Source organism: Myodes glareolus, chromosome 10 (genome assembly GCF_982192425.1).
Source record: "Myodes glareolus chromosome 10, mMyoGla1.1, whole genome shotgun sequence".
Lineage (NCBI taxonomy): Eukaryota > Metazoa > Chordata > Mammalia > Rodentia > Cricetidae > Myodes > Myodes glareolus.
Window position 1 is genome coordinate 72,878,986 of NC_142035.1, and position 15,783 is coordinate 72,894,768.

Consider the following 15,783-nt stretch of genomic DNA (forward strand, 5'->3'; position numbering starts at 1 on the left):
CGGAAAGCAGCTATGCTGTTCCAAAGATTACCAATTAAGCAGATTCTGCTTAGCTCTCAGCGATTTCTAAGATGTTTCCACCCTTAAGGAAATACGTGTGATAAATGTAAGACTAAGTGACTTTAATCTGTACTAACTATGATATCTCATTTTTATACCCACCAGACAATATATATTTAAGACCACCATAAGGAATGTGCTTAATTCAGCTGCATTCAAGTTGCTATAACATCCAAGCTAAAGTTTAAAGTGAAAAAATGAGTAGGTTCGTAGATACAAAACCCATAGCCCTGACTTTTCTTTTTAAAGCTATAATATAACAATTTGTTTAAGAGAAGTTCCTTTGGTAGCGTCAAAATTTTAAATCCATTATATTTTGACAGACAACAAAACAACATGGTTTTCACATGGGATGTCAGAAGTAGAATAAACAGAAATGGTATCAAGAGGTAATACAGTCCTACAATTTTATAAACTCAAGATTTGTTAACAAAATAGACACCATCCTTCACCCACATGTCACCTGTCTAATGGCTCCTCACCATGGTTAGACAGAACGTTATATAAAAACGGCTTTCTGAGGTTCGAATGAAGTAAAGCAGCTCAACTAAAGCTCATTAATGCTGAGGGGACATTTGATAGGAACTCCCACTCATAAGATACTGTCAGGCTTAACTCTTTAACAGTACGGCTACAGTGGGCTTTTAAAACCTTAAAACCATGGAAAAGAGATGCAAATAGATAGAATTAAATAAGACTATAAAATTTTTTGCAATTCATGCCATTCTTCCTTGCCTTTTCTGCATACTTTACTATAAAAGCTTACATACCATGTGAAGCTTACCATTGAATGTAATAAGTGATAAATCTGGAAAAGAAATAGCAAAAATAAAACAACAAGAATGTTTTCAAAGATTTTTAAACTTAGTATAGCACTGAAATTCTTATAGAGTAGTTAAATAGACAACTTGGGACAAACTAAAATTGTGAAATTTTGTGCATGCTTACACTTTAAAATTTAATAAAATGCATTGGTCATCATTCTGAGTAATTCAGTTCTTAAATCAAAGCAGCAATTCCCAAGGCGTTTTTTTTCCACACTGTATCGAACTCTTAAATTTAATGTTTAATGCCAGTTTAATGTTTCAGCATTTAGGGTGGCAGAAATGAGAGAGGCTGCCGCTGTCCAGATGTCCTGTTTCTCCAACCCTCACTTCTAACAAAACTTAGAAAGTGCTTTTCTCTAGATTTTATTTAGACAGTGCTTTTCTGGCGTTGGAAAAAGGCTGTGTGCTTTTTTAAGCATTAAGTAACGTCAACCCTCCAGTAAGTGGAACCAAATATACAACAGTAAATACACAGCGATAATTCAGCAAGTCGTAATCCATTTCACGAAATCATTAGATGTTGAACATTAATATTTAAATGGAAAATAAGTTAAGACAACAACACAGCTATTATGCTGGGTTTTGTACTTGACCGCTTAATAAAACACTAAGAAGTTTGAATTTTTAGTCAAATTGACTATCGTAGTTATTAATCCTCTCTGGTTCACTGAAATTAATTAAAAAGCAAACCAAATACACTTGGCTTATAAAAGTTTCTCTGCGACACCCTTGGAAGTTCTGACCCCTCTGATGGACTTGCTCCCACACTCCCTGAGTTGCTCCTTTCCAAGCAGACAGCAGGAGGTGCTGTGCGAACACCGAGACTTGCATTTCATGCCCACCTCCCTCCCCTTCCTCTCTGTATGTAAAGAATGGTGAGATGCTTTCAAAATATTCCATTTCCAACAGCCTGTGGCCTGAGATAATGAGGCAAGTTCTGAAATGGAAGCTCTGAATTCACAGTGCAAATCTCACCCTTAACACAGGGAAGAAAAGGTTGCCTTTCACTTAAGTCTAAAAGGAAAGTTTTGGTTTTTTTAATGTTATGATTCTTTTTTATTATCCAAATTGCAACATTCTGTTTACAATATAAATCCTTCTTTAAGTAATCAAGTGTCCCAAAAGTAATTACAAAAATATCTGTCTTTACCCCTCCCCACACACAAACACACACACAAACACATACACACACATACAACTATAGAAAGACTGCACAGACACTAAAAGGTAAAACCTAGTTTAATTTAGTTCAAATACATTAATTCAACTACACTTTGGATCCTGACACATACAAGTTAAATAAGTATGGTTAAGTATGAGTGAAGTTACTCTTGAGGTGAAGGTAACTCACTATTTCTCTGAAGTCTAATTTTGTTTTAGATCCATTTCTAAGACAGGGAAGTGAGTTCACACCAGGAGAAAAAAACTAAGCATCTAAGTTTGCAGATGAGTGAGAGACATTCATTTTCTTCTTCAGCGTAACTGAGTCTAGAATTTTCACATAAAAATCTGCTTTTGCTTTACAGAGTAAGCACCGAGAGAAGATGAGACCTATGACAATCTATACCAAAAGACAGAGACAGTTAGCTCCGTATCGCGTGCTTCAAAATTCCAGAAGCATTTTCACAGGCTGTGAGCTCACAAAATACATGTCACAGTTCTTTAAAGACACAGTGCCAGTCAGTGCATCTATAGAACCAAAAGCACCTGAATATATATATATATATATATATATATATATATATATATATATATGTAGATTTGAAGGGGGTGACTCACCTGCTTGGAATAATTTTTTGCAGACTTTAATCGTTGATGCAAGGCCCCAAGAACTCCTTGGATGTACATCTTAGTCCCCGAGGGACTGAAACCTTCTCCCTTAGAGACCCAAAGTGGTCCCCGTAAAGGTGTGATGGAATTTTGCCGGCATTTTTCAAGCAGAGGAACTGTTGGAGAGAAGAAGAGGGAAAAATTCCTTTGACCCAACTGCGAGACACTGCCTGGAATGCAGCCTCAAGAGCAGCGCTAACTCTTCACGTCCATTATTTATGTCTGACCTGGGTTAAGTCTTCGAGAGGCAATTCCCGCATTACCAGTGGCCACCATGAAGGATGTATTTATATTGCGGCACCCCCCATGCAAGTCTCACAAGCTCCGTGAGCACACCTGAATAGTTCTGAAGTGTGCCTAACTAGCTGCACGGAGTGTCATGGTGTGCACTGATTGCCTTATCTTCTCATTTATCACAGATGAGTTGGAACCAGCCTTGCCGAAAGCTACTTGCATTGTCCTGATAAAACTGTAAGAGCCATGTTGTTTCTGTAGATTGCTTCATGTGGAGGAATCTGTGTGCCCAAAATATCACATCTGGAAATTAGTCATAAAATCTAATCCCCACCTTTATGAACTGCCCCATCCCAGGCCTGTCATTGACATTCGTTAAAGCAACCCATGGAACAGGGTAAAGACTGTTTAAATATACGAGGGGAGAACGTTAAGCAAGGATTTTCTCATACCTTTGTGTTTCCAAGTACCCAGAATATATAGACTAGTGGTAGATTTAGGAACGCTATCCCAACAGGAGTTTCTTAAACATATAACGGTATTTACTTGCGGGCCTGTAATGTAACATTCATATGGACTTGACAGACATGTTTATACATTTTTCACATGATTAGCTCAAAAAGTCTTTGTAGTGTAAAACACTCAAATGGCATGGCAGCTCGCAAATATCTCTATAAATTTAATTTTTTCGCTGAAAAACTAGACACAAATAACAAAATCTTGGGCCCAGAAAAAGATAGATATCACTTTTATTTAATGTGATCTTTACTTAAATATGTATATATGTATGTACACATATATGTATATATTCCAAAGATAACATGAAAAAGAGATATACATTCTGCCTATATTATTCTTACAATTATTTCTGCTAGAAAAAAATGAATTAAGTAGGTCACAGGTAAAGGAAGTAGGTCTGTGCCCTTGGTTATGCTATCTGTTGCATATTTTATACAGAGAGACCCAGCATTGCGACGCCAAAACTGAATTACAATTAAGCTCAGCTGAGCTACTGAGAGGCTGAGTTATGCAAATAGCCTTTGCTATTGGTATTCTGCTAAATCTTACTCTTGGTAAAGAAATCATGCATTTTAGGACACTGTTCTCCAACTCCCTATCTAAGCACAACTTAAAATTCTAGTGTGTTCCTTGCTTGGGAGAATCCTGGAGACAAAGCTCTTAAGGTTTTCTACTGCTGTCTGGAAAGTCAGAGAGTATAATGAGGTGACTTTGCAGATGTGTGCAGGAAAATTGCTCATTCAGTCTGAGAAACTAACGTCTTAAATTCTATAGAGCCCATTCTTAGACAAACACAACAATTGCTTTTCTCTGTAAGTTTCCAGGAAATAGGTGCCTTACACTTTTATATATACACAGATGTGTGTGTGCACATATGACACTATGTACCACAGCAGAAATAAAAAGCAAGAGAGAAACACGACTCACAGTCTTAAACCTTTCAAAAACAAAGTGGGCAAGACAAGTCAATTTTGGTAACAGTTTTGCGCAACTAAACACAGTTTGGAACCGTCAGCATTTTCAATTTGCTGGCACAAAGTCCATGGGTTGCTGTGTACTTGGTTTTGATTCTTTACAGCTCTCATTGTATCCTCACTCAATCCAGCAAATGTTTTGAACCCTGAAAAGCATTACGTACAGCAGTTAACATAGGCCTTAATCTTTTTAAGTCAGATAAATTAGGAAGCAAGGTGACAAGTTTGAAAGATTCAGATGCTGGAGTTAATCTCAATTTTAAATCTAAGAAACTTCTGCAAGTTTCATCGGTCTCATTTGTCTATACCCATCACAGAATAATTTCCAGACTCTTTATGCCAGCCCAACAGATTTCAAAAGAGCATTTCCTAGATTTTTCTAGCTCAAAATGACTGTTTTCAGAGTTTGTAATCTTTATAACAACTTTAGAAAATGTACAGCTTGGGGGGAAAATTAGACCTCAATGTATAGCAAAGAGCCAGAACCGATATTGAGTAGAAAATTGCTCCCATGCGCCACATGATTTACGTAATTAGGAAAACTATGGAAACCAGAAACAGTAAAGCAAAGAAAGCGGTATTCACAAGCAGGTTGTATAAGGAACTTCAGAATCTGCTCAGAACTTGTTGAATAATCTGCTCAGTATTCCAGCCTCTCCCTGCTGGAAGCAGGTCATCATTATAACCAGGAGAGCACTAATAAAGGTTAGCCTCTGAACTAGGGATTAGAAGGCTCTTTCTTTGGGGACGCTTCAAACTAGTAACTTTGATGATCTTGAAAAGGGAGACAAAGCACAATCCGAGAACAAACAGTGTTTCCACTAAGCAGGGAGGTACAGAAAACAGAAGAAAATGATAGTCTAAATACTCGGGAGAGAAGTGTGAAGCGGCCTGTCTGCTGTGCGGAAAATAAAATGTATTCAGTACAAGTAAGAACTCTCACGACAGGGATGAGTCAGCCTAAGATGCAGTTTGAAATGTAAAAGAATAATTGATGTGGTGAAAGTCACTTGAGTTTTCAACACAGATCATAGATTTTTTAACATGGGGATGGCTGACTTTTTACTGTATTTTAGTGTTTATAAAAAATCGTCTTTGTTTAATTGTTTGTTGGCTTCAGTTTTGCTGTGGTTGCTGTTGCTGTTGTCAGACTAGATGTCGCCATGTAGCTTTGACCTTCCTGCAACTCATGTGGTAGACCAGGTTGGCCTCAAACTGCTGTTGACTCTCCTTCCTCTGCCGCCTGAGAGTTGGCCCTACAGGTGTGAGTCAGCACACTTGCCTTCATTAGAGCTCTGTGTTGTTGTTGGTTTATTCTTCTCTCATCCATATATCCCGAACACAGTCTCCCGTTCCTCCACTCTCGTCCTTCCTTAGAGTTCTTAAACAATGGCTTTCTTCTTCTGTGTAGAACTATTCTTTTCTCTTTTTCTGGAGCAAATTGCATCTTAGTCCATAAAATGTGCAAGAAATTAGGATAGTTATTTAGAAAGGTCAAACAACATGCTTTAGCCTCTAAAAGGGGCATGACCTTCAGGTTTATGGAACGAACTCTGGGATTTTATTCCCTGTGTCCTTCCAAACCATACAACTTCTTCAAAGTATTGCCTTGAAATATTGCCTCATACAAGAAGGCTGTTGTCGGTATGGATGGTTAATAGTGGTGTGCAAGGCTACATACATGTGTTCCTCCACATGTGGAAGGCCTTTACCTAGGCTATCTACCAGCTTCCTACTTGATGGAGGCAAGAATTTTTCCTTTCAGAGTTTTCATTAAGCAAGCCCTCAATCCTGTATATTAAAGCGCATTAAAAATCCAGCATTTTTAAATTTATCAATATACATATACACATAGTCATAATCTGGGATTATTTCTACCATTTAGAAAAACTTGCATGGTTAATTGCTTTGGATACAGTTTCTTAAATCACAGATTCTATATTTCAGGTAAGATGAAAATTTGCCTAATAATTTTGGTGGTTAACGTTTCAATCAGAGTATATGTAATTAGGAAAAGGAAGTACTGCCCAGAACAAGCTACAGAGAAACTTTATCTATGTGCATGGTGACCGCAAGCGGTGTTTCCCTTCTTGTCCCACATTACCAGTTCAAGTAGGTTGAAAGCTAATAATTGATTTAATAATGCAATATCTTCTGACTCTAATAATTTAATAATCTTTAACATTTTAATGATTTAAAAATAATCCATCATCTCAATAGGTAGGATTGAGGATGGTGGGCGGCAATGGGACATCTAACCAAAGCGAATATGCGAAAGCTCAAATGCCCATAGTGCCTGTTTGTCTTCATGGTAGCTGTGGTATTTCTACCTGAATATTAGCCAATTAGTGTATTCTTATCCTTCAAGGGTCATCTTCCAGGTTATTTACTTAAAAGCGATTGCCTCCTCTTTGACATTTTCTATAGTATTCTCGTCCTCCTTGTAACAGTCCTTATCCTCTCCCTGACCGTTTCCTCCTGTACTAAAGCTCCACCCCTTTGGAGGCCCAGGTCACAGTGTCTTGTTCGGATAGTTTTACCTCATCTAATAATAATAATGACATAGATTTATGGGTTAAAATACGATATGCAAATTGGGGGATAGTAGATTACCTTATTAGATCATGATGTCCTTTACTTTGGTAAAAGAAGTGCTTTGCTTGTACTGTGGAGGGCCATCTATAGATGAGTCTTAGACCATGAATGCAGACACAGTGACTCACTCAGAACCTGGAACTTCCTACAACCTGCTAAAATTATGACAGAGAAGCATGCCCATAAGCAGATTTCTCAAAGCATACTTAGGTCATGCACAGTGATTTTAATTGTCCTTATAACATTCCTTTGAGAATAATGGAGAGAATCAACATTAGGTTAAAAATCATGAGATTTAGCAGCAAAGTGTTAAATAGCCAGAAGGTGAGAGGTTAGTATGTTTTAAAGTCCTTGGAGACCCATCACGAAGTTTACTCTGCCCCATCATAAAGCAAGCATCTTCAGGGAAGAGCACACGCTGAAGTCTAAACAGCAGGGCGGCAATACAGGACCAAGCTCAAGAAAGCATCTTGAGAACGAGAAAAGGCAGTTTCCTTCATGGCCTCTATAAACACAGAATTCACATGCTAATGTACGAACAAATGTCTTGGACTTCAGGACATCTCACATTAAAACTGTCTTGCCACTGTTAAAAAGTTTGAATGGTCCTGGATGTTCCAAAGAGAGTGGTACCTGACAAGAAACCAAATACCGCATTCAAGAACAAGCACAAAGATTATGATATTTATCAGAGAGACACAGGCTGGGATGGTCTGTCAAGACCTTTGCCTCGGAAGCATACTTCTCCCTCCTAAAACAACATTTTGCATTCCTAGAAGCAGTTTGGATCATACTATGAAAAGTTTTTTAAATTAATTTATTTTCAACAAGCTTAGGAAATAACCAAAGGCTTTAATATCCTGTTTCCAATTTAATATTAAAATACATGCCAATCAAATATATAAAATTATAATTTTCCGAATATGTCTCCCAGTGTCACTGTTTCTACAGAAGCTAAGCATTGCCCAAAGCACAGTACTTGGGAAAAAAACTGCTTTATGCTTTGTGGCACAAGCTGCAAGTCTCAAAAGTGCCCACTGGGAACAAGACATTGTTTATTAGAGATTTTAAAACATTTGAAAATTCCCCGCTAATACAGACAGAATACTTTAAAATAAAGTTGACCTTTCTAGAAACAAATCTCATGTTTGAGAGATGCTCAGCTTTGACTGTCTCCCAGGCCAGGAGGTATATTGCAGAGAGTTTGTTCTAGTGTCAAGCGATATTCAAGGTGTGTGTGTGTGTGTGTGTGTGTGTGTGTGTGTGTGTGTGTGTGTGAATGCCCTTTCCTTGGATTTACATAACAGTTGCAAAACCCCTGGTCTCAGACCGCTCATCAGGCACGCCGGCTGAATGATGGCAAAGATGCTGTCTCCTGTGTTGTTTGTTGTTTGATTTATATCAGCGCATTTCCATTCAAACAACAGCTGCTGTGTACTTTCGTGTATGTGCTGTATGTCATATCTCATTGTCCCCACGGCACTTATGAGAAAGGATTTAGTAGTCGTTTTCTTAAATACCAATGCCTACCTAAATCTGGAAATTTTCCCCACTGAACAAAATGACAAGCAAGCAGTTGCTGTACTTAAAGCCATCATTCAGAGCCGTTTTCGTCTTCAGTGATCCCATTGAACTGACGCATCCTGCCTGTGGGGGCTATAGTGGTGGAATACCTCTGAAGAGACATTGATTTGTGTGATAGGATCAAACAGAGGAGATATCTCGGGTTGTATTGGCTTTACCTGAATCAAATTTGATTTAGACGTTATGCCCTTTACTGGACACCTGGTTATTTTAATTGTTGATATATGGACGAGAGTTACACCATTGGGGTTGAGGAAGTACAGCATTTTAGAAAGTCCTCTCTGGCTTGAAAATACAGCCTGAGTCATGCCTTTTCTTCGACTGAACGAAGTAGCTGTGCATTAAATATGCTGGCACATCTTCTGCTTGAGCAAGTGGACCGAAATGGTGTGAATTGTTAATGCCTTGCTGCATTGGTTCACGGCTTGCGACTGATCATTTGTAACTATATCTACTCCTTGTTCCATGAAATCAAGTATGGAGTAATGGGTTCATCAGATTTTGGGGTTAAATTGAGAGTGAAGAGGTACTGTGTGTGGAAATAAGAGTTGCCATGTTCAGGGCTGGCCTTGTAACAGCATGGAATCTAAAGGCGATATTCAAAACCACTTCCCTCATCATACGCTTACTGATTCTGAATAGGGCCCATTTGCAGGGGACATTTGGTAGTTTTCCAATACGCTTTATGCCTCTTTCTGCTTCCACCACCATGCACATCTTTTTTTCATCCAGCCCCAGTAGCACATTGGTAGCCCAGGTCAGCACACACAATTCATTGATTTAAATGACTTGATTTATACAAATAGAAATAAACTGGGATTCTGTTGTCTGAATCTTGCCTTTCCCCTCAACAAAAATAATTGTGTGTGTGTCATTGAAAGTGCGAGTCTTTTTGTGAATTCAAATTCTTGGACATCTAAAAGATCTGAGTTTTATTACTGATGTAAAATAATTGAATTGATATGCACAACACTGAAGGTTACATCCAGAAATGGTGAGAATTCATTATATTTGTTTTGTCTACTTTCATTGGCAGTGTTCTATACTAACACGCAAAACTGAATACGCGTAGAATGCTTTTGTAAATTTTAAGGCTCTGTATAAAATTTTAAAGGCCTTTGTACACTTTTAAAAAGTACACTACATGAAACTTAATAAAGTAATTTAACTAAGCCTGGGAGTAACAACCTTTTAAACAGTTCTTCAGAGTTACTTTTCCCCAAAAGTTTAACTCAACCCTTGTTAAAAGAAGCAGGAATTAAACATTGACCCAATAATAAAAATGTAATAGAAAACATAACCAGACCTAGACAGAAAATTAAGTACACAAAGTGATTACATATATAGTTAATATACAAAGACAAACTAGTCATAAGACACCTCAAAGTTCTACTGTTACATCACCTTTATGAGCACAGATCTCAAGAATGCATTCAATCTTTTTATTTTTTAACTATAAAAAGTGACAATAATGACAGCAGAAGAATTCAGAGAAATATAGGAGTCACTTCATCATTTGTAAAGTCATTTATAAAGCAGTTTTGTCCCATGAGGTGAAATGTTAAGTCACCATAGGAATTACACTTAGCTTCTTTACTTAGGATATAACTTATATATGTTACAGTATATTTTAAATTCAACAAACTAGAGAAGTTGTAATAGCTTCAGCTGTTGCCATGGAGGACTCCCTTTTGAGATTTCTTTCCCCGTGTTTGGTTCAAAACAGTAGAATCTTCTATAGAAAATATTTTACATCCTTTGTTGGCTACTCTTTTCTCTCCTGAAAACTCTTGGGAGAACAAAAATCTTTTCTAAGTCCTAGTCTTTTAAAGGGAGTAACTATCAGGCTATTTTCTCCATTAGAAGTTATATTTATTAAACCATGTTCCTCATGAACTTTGAGGATCAGGGAGGAGTCACTAGACCAGATTAATTGTTTGAGTCTTAAGGGATTGAAGGCTAAGAAAAAAGACACAAAACCATTCAGAGAGATGAGGGAGGACACATACGTAGTATGACATGAAATATTGTTCATCCCAACAAAAGCTAGGAGTGATGATCACATCTTAATGATGACATAAGGAACTCTAGGTTTTAAAGATGTCAAAGGGACTTTGCTAATAGAAACCAGGGTCTACAAGTAGATTTGACTGCTTTGTAGAAGCTCACAGCACACTGTACAGTGGTGTAGCCTCATATTTAAAAGACCATGGTGATGCTCCAATAAGTACCCAGATGCTACCACCAGGCTTTTGGACAATATTCTCAACCCTCTGTGTAAATCAGCAGTGAACATATATCAGCGATTACTAGCATACCCTATTTTTTTCATCTAAGCAGTGCGAGCAGCCCAAGTCTGATGCCCAGAAGTCACTGGGAGACACTGAAGACATTTCTAAGGAAAATAAAGCCAAAGCAAAGTCACAGTAAGGGCAGTTTGGGGTCAGACCTTCCTAAGGCACATTTCACAGCCCACAGTGGCTCTTGACTGGCTGCCTTAATCCACGCCTGCATTTTCACATGGACATATACAGACTTGTGATTACTACCAACATTGGTGCCCCTCTCCAACAAGAGACCCAGGGTTTTTTTATTTCATAAAAATTTAAAAGTAAAGATAAATGAGAAAACTGTAAAAAATCCAAGAGAGGCAGGTGCTTAACCATAAAAATGTTTACACATAAGCACTTGTCTTTTTCTCTGTGTGCATAGGTATGTGTGAGCCCGTTTTAGCACAGTCCTCCTGCACTGTAGAACACTATGTCATTGTGATTTTGATGTATACTAAAATGATTAATGACTATGGAAGCTGAACATCTTTTCTGTGTTTATTGCCAAGTGTATATCTTCTCTGGGGCAAGATCTATTCAGGTTCTTTGCCCATTTTTCTAACTAGGTTGTCATTTTGAAATTGAGCATAAGACTTTTTCATATATTCTCAATATTAAACACATTATATGTGATTTGAAAATATTTCGTTCCATTATGTATATTGTCTTTTCCTTTTTATGGATAATATCCTTTAATTCACAAAAATGTTTCAATCCAGTGAAGTCAAATTGGTGAGTTTTTCTGTTATTGCTCATGCTTTGGATTTAATATCTAGGAGTCTATTGTCGAGTTAAAGATCATGAAGATTTGTTCCTACGTTGGCTTCTAAGAGTTTCACAGTTTCAGCTCTTAGATTTATCTATCTATCTATCTATCTATCTATCTATCTATCTATCTATCTATCTATCTATCTATAGATTTATCTATTTATTTATTTATTTAGAGACATTTTTTGTAGATAGGAAATTAGATTTGTCTTCAGTCCCTGTATGTGGACACCAGGGCTGAAGAAAATATTCTTCCCTGATGAATATCTGAGCATCTCTGTCACAAGTCAAATGACCACAGATTACAGATGTGCTAGGCTATTATTTTTATCCTCTAAAGTCAATTCCATTTTTCTTTATGCCTATTCTCACACCAGTACCACAGTTTTAATTACGGTATTACAGTTAATACCTTTAAAATTTTGAAAGTGAATCCAATAGACAATGTTTGTAAGGTGAAGGGCACAGTTCTACACGCGACTGCCGCAACATGAGACAGCAATCTTGTAGAGCGCGTATGCTGCCCCCACCCGTGACCAGCTGCCCCAAACCCAGGAATGTTTCACAAAATTCAAGAAAGTGCTGCACTCGTGGGACCAAGCCGGTCAGGAGTCCTAGAAATAATATAAGTGATTCTGAGGAGCAAATAATCACAAAATGAAAGGCATACTTCCTGGGTGGTGGGTGACGGTGTGACCTTTCACAGATCGCACTTTACTGTGTACAAGGTCTGTGTTTTGTGGGTTCTGTTTGTTTGCTTGCTTTTTAATATCAGAACTAAATAAGCAGCTTATGCACTATGTCATTGGATATAAAGTTTATAGTTATATTTTTTCCCGACAGTCTGATTTTAAACTTTATAATAAGCGAAACCTATGTAGAAGTTGAGCCTGATAAGTCACAGCAGGTAAGTATAATATAATAATAAGTATATTATTTCCAATAACCTTGGCTTTAAAAACAGTGTCAGGCTCGGGTTGGATCAAGCTTTGGTATCTCCAGGTGTGCAGTGGGTAGTTTGACCTCCTAGCTGCTCATGGTTGGTTTACTGTGCAGGCTGCTGATGCTTGCTCTTTGAACTTCATCTAAAACTTGAGACATGCCCGAGGTTGACATACTGGGCATTGGAAATAGTCTCTGATAGAACTTTAAGGAATAATGGCAGGCAACTTCCACACATTGTTGAGATGGCCTGTCTTTAAACTGCGGGCACCATTTCCAAGATGAGCTAGGCAGCCTAGATCTACTGACAAGCATTCTAAATTGTCCATTATTGTAGTGATTTGAAGAAGTATGACCCTCATAGACTCATGTGTTTGAAAGCTTGGGCCATAGGGAGTGGCACTAATCGGAGGTGTGGCCTTGTTGGAGTAGGTGTGGTCTTGTTGCAGGAAGTGTGTCACTGTGGAGATGGACTTTGAAGTCTCATATATGCTCAAGCCACACCCAGTGTGACAGTTCACTTCCTGTTACCTGTGGATCCGGCACCATGTCTGCCTGCAGACCACCATGTTTCCCACCCTGACAGCAATGGACTAAACCTCTGAAACTATTAAGCCAGCCCCAATTAGATGCTTTTTTAAAATAGAAGTTGCGGTGGTCACAGTGTCTTTTCACAGCAATAAAACTAGTAGACAAGATAGCCGGGCAAAAGTTGGGGACACGAGGGTGGGTTGTGGGGAAGGGGAGATGGGGAAAGAGAAGGGAGAAGGGGAGGACTGGGGAAAGCTTGGGGGAATGGGATGGTTGAGGTGGGGGAAGAGTGAATATGGGAGCAGGGAAGAAGATATCTTAACTAAGGGAGCCATTTTAGGGTTGGCAAGAGACTTAGCTCTAGAGGGGTTCCCAGGTGTTCAAGGGGATTTCCCCAACTAGGTCCTTGGGCAGCAGAGGAGAGGGTGCCTGAACTGGCCTTGTCCCATAGCCACACTGATGAATATCTTGCATATCACCATAGAACCTTCATCAGGCGATGGATGGAGATAGAGACAGAGACCCACATTGGAGCACATTGGAGCTTCCAATCTCCAGAGGAAGAGCAGAAGGAGGGAGAACATGGGCAAGGAAGTCAAGACCGCGATGGGTACGTCCACCCACGGAGACGGTGGGGCTGATCTAATGGGAGCTCACCTAGGCCAGCTGGACTGGGACTGAACAAACATGTGATCAAACCGGACTCTCTGAATGTGACTGACAATGAGGGCAGACTGAGAAGCCAATGATAATGGCACTGGGTTTTGATCCTACTGCATGTACAGGCTTTTTGGGAGCCTAGTCTGTTTGAATGCTCACCTTCCTAGACCTGGATTGAGGGAGGAGGGCCTTGAACTTCCCACAGGGCAGGGCACCCTGATTTCTCTTAGGACTGCAGAGGGAGGGGGAGGAAGGGAGTGGGGGGGATGGGAGGATGGGAGGAGGTGGAAATTTTTAATAAATAGATAGATAGATAGCTAAAGAAAGAAAGAAAGAAAGAAAGAAAGAAAGAAAGAAAGAAAGAAAGAAAGAAAGAAAGAAAGAAAGAAAGAAAAGTGGGAGGAATGAGAATATGAGCAAAGAGGCCAAGACCATGATGGGTACACCCACTGAAACAGTCTACCTGAGCTAATGGAAGTTCACCAACTCCAACTGAACTGGGAAAGAACAAGCATAGGACTGAACTAGTCCCTCTGAATGTGGCTGACAATTGCATGGCTGGGGCAGACTGAGGAACCACTGGCAGTGGCACCAAGTTTTATCCCTACTGCATGTACTGACTTTTTGGGAACCTATTCTCTTTGGATGATACCTTGCTCAGTTTAGATATAGTGGGGAGGGGTTTGGACCTTCCCCAAAGTAATGTGCCTTACCCTCTCTGAGGATTGGATGGGGTTGGGGTTGGAGGGTATGTGGGGGGGAATGTGAAAAGGAGAAGGAGTGGGAACTTGGATTGGTATGTATAATGAAAAAAAGAAAGCTTGTTTTCTTTTTTTAAAAAAAAAGCAAAAAAAAAAAAAACCCTAACTGAGACAATTATGTTACCTTTGTTGCTGTAGCTGCTATTTGTTTTGAGACAGGGTCTTGCTATGAGGCCCTGGCTGGTCTGAACTGTCTCTGTAGACCACGCTGACCTCAGATTTGCAGAGCTCCGCCTGCCTCTGCCTCTCAAGTACTGACATCAATTGTTATGTTAAACTGAATCATGGGCCTAAAAAGAAATGCGGAAGATCTGGTGCTCTGTTCCTGCGGCTGGTCCGGAAGCAGTTAAAATAAGCTATAGTGATCCAGCGTGATTCTGAATTTAGTTATCACACGCTTGTCGTGATTTTAAAGCACATAAACCTTCAGTGTGGCTCATGGAAAAGTGGTAGATTCATTCTAAAAAGAATATTCAATCGTCTTCAGTTAAGAAAAGGAAACTGAGGGAAGAAATCATGACATACCTAAAAGTCAGGCATGGTAAAGAAGCCAATATGGAAGTAAAGTGAATTTAAGTTAACTGTCATCATATGTGACAAATGAAACCCGACCTCCACTTGTGTGCCCAATTGGACATGCGCACACATGTATGTGACTATTAAGGAACTAGAGGACCTGCATTTGAGACTGGGTATGGGATGCATAGGAAGGGCTGGAGGAGGAAAACTACATCATTATATATTAATTTCAAAAAAAATTTTAAATTTAAAAAAGAAAAACAAATAGATCCTGAAAGGAGATACATTCAAATTGAACTTCTCTTAAATAGATAAGAGAAAAAAACAAGTTAAAAAACCAAAAGCTCTGGCCGAGGCCCTTTAACAGTTAGCGAAGGACTCAAGGTCAGTCCTTGGAGAGCAGCTGGGGTCTTTCTCTAGAGGAAGCTAAGCACTAAGCACTGTGAGGAGGTGGCATTCATGGCACGAACAAACTAGAGATGGAGCGACTGGGACTTCTGATGAGAATAGGCCAAAAAATAATTAGAGATGAAGGCTGTTAAAAGCTACCAAGGAAAAGCATCGTACAAATTCTGGTCCCAAGACAAAGGGAAGACAAAGGCCAGATAAACCATGCTACAGAAATCCAGGCAGGGTAATAATAAACCAA

General features: G+C 39.0%; 1 protein-coding gene across 1 annotated transcript in view; it reads right to left on the reverse strand.

Moving 5' to 3' along the window:
- The window catches only part of LOC125406552 (doublecortin domain-containing protein 1), a 202,922-nt gene that overhangs the window by 114,516 nt on the left and 72,623 nt on the right, over window positions 1–15,783 (reverse strand). The window contains 2 exon segments of the mRNA XM_087910886.1: window positions 2,667–2,833; window positions 3,286–3,294. Of these exon segments, the coding sequence (XP_087767012.1) occupies window positions 2,667–2,833; window positions 3,286–3,294 (176 nt within the window).